The sequence below is a fragment of the Argentina silus genome (assembly GCF_951799395.1).
Source record: "Argentina silus genome assembly, chromosome: X".
Classification (NCBI taxonomy): Eukaryota; Metazoa; Chordata; class Actinopteri; order Argentiniformes; family Argentinidae; genus Argentina; species Argentina silus.
The window spans coordinates 6,271,674-6,278,356 of NC_139653.1; the positions used below are offsets into that span (position 1 = coordinate 6,271,674).

At 40.8% G+C, this 6,683-nt stretch overlaps 1 protein-coding gene across 1 annotated transcript; it reads left to right on the plus strand.

Moving 5' to 3' along the window:
- Nucleotides 1-3,271: 3,271 nt before the first annotated feature.
- LOC310823332 (olfactory receptor 1D2-like) lies at nucleotides 3,272-4,210 on the plus strand (the record flags this gene model as incomplete). Its single annotated transcript, XM_083696177.1, has 1 exon — nucleotides 3,272-4,210. The coding sequence occupies one exon, from the start codon at nucleotides 3,272-3,274 to the stop codon at nucleotides 4,208-4,210; it is 939 nt and encodes a 312-aa protein (XP_083552303.1).
- Between the last annotated feature and the right edge of the window lie 2,473 nt (nucleotides 4,211-6,683).

Below are 6,683 nucleotides of genomic sequence, written 5' to 3' on the forward strand. Positions count from 1 at the left end.
CCTGGACCGGACCCCAACGACTACTCCTACGGATTAGACACGGTTCTCTCTCCCTCCCCCGAACACTGGACCTCCCGCTATCGACCCCCGGACCCGGACAACCCCTTGGATTATCCTTCTCTCCCCTTCCCCTCTCATTATTATTATTATTATTATTATTATTATTATTTACCATTAAATACGCCTTCGGGCTAAACCCTATCCTCTCTGTGTGCCGTCATTTGGTTCCTCAGACGTTCCGGGGTAACACAATCGGGAATTTAAAACCCACTTTTTTTGGTAAACAGCTGAGGGATGGGGCTGGAGAAATGGAACCACTATTTAATAGACTATTAGCTATGGATGCAAAGACTGACAATCCATGAGACCAAATTATACTTTTAACCATGTTTTGAAGCAACAAAAAATGTTTTTCCACACTTAAGCTACTTAAGTGTAAAACAAGATTATATTTTGGGTTCTGATGGGGTAAGGCATTTGAATTATTTAAGAATCAGACAGATACTAAGTGGGTTAGGGTAGGGGTACTCAGTTGTTAGGGTACTCAGTGTCAACTCAGTGGGTTAGGGTTAGGGTGGGCCAAATATTTCAAAAGGAGCCTAAACCTTCACAATTATGCCCCCCTAAAATCCCTCATACATAAACTCTAAAAAAAAAAGTCAAATCACTAATTAAAAACAGTCAAGTGTATTGTTGATAAAAAATGATATGTATTTGGTAGGAATGTAAATCTTGACTCTCAAGCAATGTTACATCTAAGCTGCGCAGGTGCCCAGCCCCAGGTGAATGGCCTGCACAACAGAAGTTTCAGTTCACAAGAATCTGCACAAACTTCATGATGAAAAAATAACGTTTCTGTTGTGTAGCAGAACCTAGTTTAGAAAGTATTAACAATCAGACACAGAAGCAGAGGGACAGGGGAACAGGTACTTTAGTAGCCATGCCGTAGATGTATGCATTCCATATGTTAGAGAGCGCCCTCTTGGATGCAATTACAGCAGGTAAAACCACACTAATGCATGTTACGACTCCAGATGAAAACTCGTCTTCGTCTAGGGGTTGTAGAGGAGTCGCAACAAAAAGGTAGTACATCGGACTTATTGTAGGAATTAAATAACCACAAGCCACAATTCAACTATATACAGTTATTTATTTCCTCGGGGCAAACACAACACAAGACAAACGGCAAGGAGAAAAGGGAACTACGAGCGGTGCCAAAGCAAAGAAATCATAAACAAAAGTGATGTCCTAAACTAGTGCAATAGTCTATACTATCAGAGCTATGCTAAAGTGCTATGCTACACTAGACTAGAACATACATGGGGCGGCACCCACTCCTAACCTGGTGAATTGTAACAGGTGAGCCTACGTGGTGGAAATGTAAACCCATGGGTCTCTTACCTATTCACCTTACCCCTATGGCGTACAATTAACAGACAGACAAATTATGAGAAAAGAAAAGAAGTAAACAAGGACGTAAATCTAACAAAAGAAAATAAGATGCAAACTAATACGTTGGAGATTTGAACAAACAGCAAACTCAAAAACCAATACGTCGGAGATTTGAACAAACAGGCAACAGCGAGTCGACAGCAAACGCAAGACTACCGTGAAATGGGTCGACTCCCGAGGGGAAGTCCAGCGGAGCTTTTGAAGGACACGGACAGCCCTCTGATTGGTCAGGAACAGTGATGAGTGATGGGGACGAATGGCCAATTGCTGACAGGCACCTGAATGTAGGGTGACAGGGTAAGGGAAAAACAGAAGGAAACACAAAACACGACAAGGATACACGCACATGTAGGAGTGGGAACGTAACATGCATTATACAGTAATCCAATGAAATAATGAATGCAATGCAATAGAATGAATGTATAAAGGTATGGACACATCTTAACTTTTCTATCAAAGAATACTTCTTCCTTCTTACCTTAGATATACTAATACCTCACAGTAACATACCCTCTGTATAACGTACTGTATGTAAACACAATAACACAATGAAGTTTTCTTTTTTTTACTCATTCACTTGACAAAGTCTTTAGCCCAACTAGGTGGGTTTCTAGACCTGTTTCTATCAGTCTCTGGCTCAGTATTGTCCAGTGCTTTATCAGAGTCAGTATCCGGGGTCAACTCTGGCAGTGCAGATAGGCGTGAGGCATTCTAAATGTAGACTGTAGATTCGATTTCCTTCTGTTACTAAGCAGTGAATTAGCAATGAATTGAGATTATTTTCTGATTTGTTTTAATCAGTAAAAGGCTGTTAAGCCACATTAAGCCCAATCAGTTGAATTTATTTTCAAAATGATTTTTTTTTTACTTGAAATTGTCATCATAGCATCTCATAGTATAGTATATTTCCCTAATGGCTGGATGAATTTTTACATTTAGATTTTATGTCATTAAGCCTCATTAAGATCTCGCTTTCGCCTAAATTTGACTCCTTTTGATTTAAAAAAAAATATCTCTCAATCGTTTAGACTTTTACCATGGCTAAGTCCTATGACTGATGTCGGAATATTTTAAAACATTTGTCAAAAATATTTTTTTGCCTTGTTAAGCTGTTTTCACATTAAGCTTTTTAGGATATCCCTATTTTTTCTATTTTTTCCCCCCAATTCAATACATTCTTGTATCGAAATCTTCTTCAGCTAACTCCGTGTTTTAATTTTGTGTAATGCGTGCAAATGGAATGTTGAGGGCAGAGATGGAAGACGAGGATCATTGCAAGCTACAGTGAAAGGTTTAGGGGGTGGAGACTTGCTGACAGCTTTCCGGCCATCTAATCTGCAACTGTGGAACATGCTTTTAAAAAAGAGAGAAAGTAATCGATTCTAAGAACTAAACAGTTCTAGAACTTCAAGTCATAAAGGGTCCCTGTCTGGGATGCCCATTCCCCTGTCAGCTAATGTGTTTGTTAGTGACATCAACTTCATGAGCCCTGAATCCCCAGCTCAGCCCTTCCATGTGACCATGCAGTCACAGAGCATATAAAACAACCAGCATTCATGTGGAATAAACACTAACATCTCTATGGAACTAACAAGCACAGGGTAGCTACTTCTTAAATCATTACTGTACTCTGTAGGATTGTATCACTGATGTTATGTTATCTGTTGCGTGATTTTGCCATCTACATGTAGCCTAACTAGTTATTTTACAAATGAGAATGTGTGGTATGATCTTGAAAATACATGGTGTATCACAAGGGTGAAAATTCTCCCAAAATGTTTAAGTGAATAATTGTTGATTATTTTTAGATATTACCTTGATGGACAATGTATCCATCATTACAGTGTTTACACTCTCTGGGTTAAATGAGACGATGGACCACAGAGTCACACTCTTCTCTCTGTCTTTACTGTGTTACTCTGTGATTGTTCTAGTTAATGTTGCTCTCATTGCAACCATTACCTTGGATAAAAACCTCCATGACCCTATGTACATCCTCCTGTGCAATTTGTGCATCAATGGACTTTATGGGACAGCAGGGTTCTACCCCAAATTCATGCTGGATCTACTGTCTCATCCTCATGTGATCTCGTACGCAGGATGCCTGTTTCAGGCTTTTGTAATATACTCCTCTGCCATCTATGACCTCTCCATTTTAACAGTGATGGCATATGACAGGTATGTGGCAATATGTAAACCACTGGAGTATCACTCTGTTATGACTAACCAGAGGGTTGCTCAGTTAGTCTCATTCTCCTGGATCAGCCCAGTTTGCTGTCTGACTATGGCTTTATTACTAACTTCTAGACTAAGGTTATGTGGCTCACACATACAGAAACTCTACTGTGAGAATTGGTCTATCGTTAAACTCTCTTGCTCTATACATACAATTGATAATGTTGCTGGGTACTTTGTTGTACTATTCTATTTTGGGCATGTCGTTTTCATTGTGGGTTCTTATATGTATTTGATCAGAACATGTTTGAGGTCCATTAAGGACAGGGGAAAGTTTATGCAGACATGTGTGCCACATTTACTGGCATTACTCAATGTCACAGTTGCCTTGCTTTTTGATGTAATGTATGCTCGATACGGTTCTAGAGATTTACCACAAAGCCTTCAGAACTTCCTGGCCATAGAGTTTCTAATTTTTCCTCCAATTCTCAACCCCCTCATTTATGGGCTGAAACTGATTAAAATTAGAAACGGAGTACTGGCTTTATGTGTGAGGAAGGACAGAGTGAGATGTGGGACGTGACCAGAGGATTATAAGCAATCCTACACCGTGGCACATTCTTAGTCCAAAACCTGAGGGCAACCAGATACCAGACAAATGTATATCTTGAATCCCATAAAGATGCTCTACAAGATTCAAATCAAATTCAATTAAATGTATGCAATTCAGAGATCTGAAAATAGCAGTCTCTCAAACAGAACTTCAGAATTGTTCTGCTGCTACATGTAAAGCATATGAAATAGAACACACATTTCCTTTTGGAGATAGAAGGTGGAAACGAAATGATGGGTTTTGTTTTGTCCAAACAGCTGTCTAGACATTGGGGGTACAGCTGGACATATTTATGGGGAGGAAGAAGGCTGATGAAGGGCTGTGCCCCCCTGTTTCTACCCAGAAAAACTTTTGCATATCATCTGTTGAAAAAGCAATTCTGGTGACTTTTGATGTGAGAATAACATAGTGGTTAGTGCGAGTGAAAAGCATGAAATGTTTGGGTCTCAGGTAAATTACATATACAGCTGATTTACCCGAGTTGACCCATCCGGACCGATAAACAGCTCTGCTCACGAGAGTAGGCCTATATATCAATCCCAATTCACCCAAATCTGCGCTACAATCTAGAAGGCGCCTTTTATCCAAAGCGACTTACAATAAGTATATTTAGCTAAGTAACTGAATCAACTATACATCAGTCATTAACATCACACATTCCTTAACCATCCCGTCATAATATGTTGCTTTCATAGTCATGTTTATCATGCCACATTCAATAAGTCACTCTGGGTTACTCCCACACTGTGGACCGAGTTCATGATATTAGGAGAAAGTCTATTCCCTAAAATCAAATATGTCAGGTGTGATTGATTTAGCTTGGACTTTAGTATTCTGTTTTTGTTCCACTTAAACAAAGGGTTGTTAGTAATACAACTGTACTATGCTCATTAAGGCATTTATTATATATATCATATTCTTAGGTTTGTAAGTAAGGTGTACCAACCATAGGCGTACCTACACCAGCCCAAACAGAATTTGGACTTTCATGGACTTTCAGAAGGCTAGGCTAACTGTATTTCGGTCACTTGGGGCCAGTAGTTTGTGTGCAGTCTTTATATATACACACAACTGTTACATGAATATATTACAAATACAATACAATAGCCATGACTTGCATTGTAAAAAGGTGTGTTTAATGTGATTGTGTCTTGTGTCATTTGTTTATGTATTCACACTACTCACCTGCACTATTGGCCCTTGTTGGATAAATTAGGTGTTTTGAATTCAATTGAATAAATTTTTGTCTATCCGACAGTTTTGAATTGATTCAAGATTCAAGATTCAAAGATTCAAAGTGTTTATTATCATTGGCACAGTAGAAAACATGTTTCCCTGTACAACGAAATTCTTACTTTGCTGTCCGCAGAATGCCAACCAATGTAAAATATACAATACAAAAGAATATACAATATATACTAAACAAATGTACAAGACAGCAAAATTTAAGGCATAAAATAAAAATAGCAGCAATAATAATAATAAACAGTGCAAACGTAGCAGTGCAATTATGCAAACTGGTTATGAGGTAGTAAGGTTATATTAGTCTTAATCTCCTATGGGTTGTTTAGGAGCCTGGTGGCAGTGGGAAAGAAGGAGTTCTTCAGTCTGGTGGTCCTGCATTTAATACTTCTGTACCTCCGGCCTGAGGGTAGAAGTGTGAACAGTCCGTGCTGGGGGTGGGTGGGGTCCTTGAGGATGGAGGCGGCTCTCCTGTGGACTCTGCGGTGGTAGATGCTCTGCAGAGAGGGCAGTGGAGTCCTGGTGATTTTCTCAGCGGTCTTCACCACTCTCTGCAGGTGTCTGCGGTCCATAGCAGTAGTGCTGCCGTACCACACAGTGATGCAGCTAGTTAAGATGCTCTCAACAATGCAGCTGTAGAAGTTGCTGAGGATCTTGGGCGACATGCCAAACTTCCTCAGCCTCCTCAGAAAGTACAGCCGCTGTTGGGCCTTCTTAACCAGCTGAGTGGTGTTAAGTGTCCAGGTGAGGTCCTCGCTGATGTGGACGCCCAGGTATTTGAAACTGCTCACCCTCTCTACTTCAAGTTCCCGGATGTACAATGGCCGATGAGGTCCCCTCTTCTTCCTCATGTCCACTATCATCTCCTTCGTCTTGTCCGTATTGAGGGTGAGGTTGTTGTCCTCGCACCATGTTACCAGACTGGCCACCTCCCTCCTGTAAGCTGCTTCGTCCCCGCCAGTGATGCATCCTATCACTGCGGTGTCGTCTGCAAACTTTAGGATGATGTTGTCCTTGTGGGAGGCGACACAGTCGTGGGTGAACAGGGTGTAGAGGATGGGGCTGAGGACGCATCCCTGTGGGGTGCCAACATTTGTAATAATGCTGGCTGAAGTCCTATTGCCAATCCTGACAGACTGGGGCCTGCCAGTCAAAAAGTCTAGGAGCCAGTCACAGAGGGTGGGGTGCAGGCCAAGTGTGG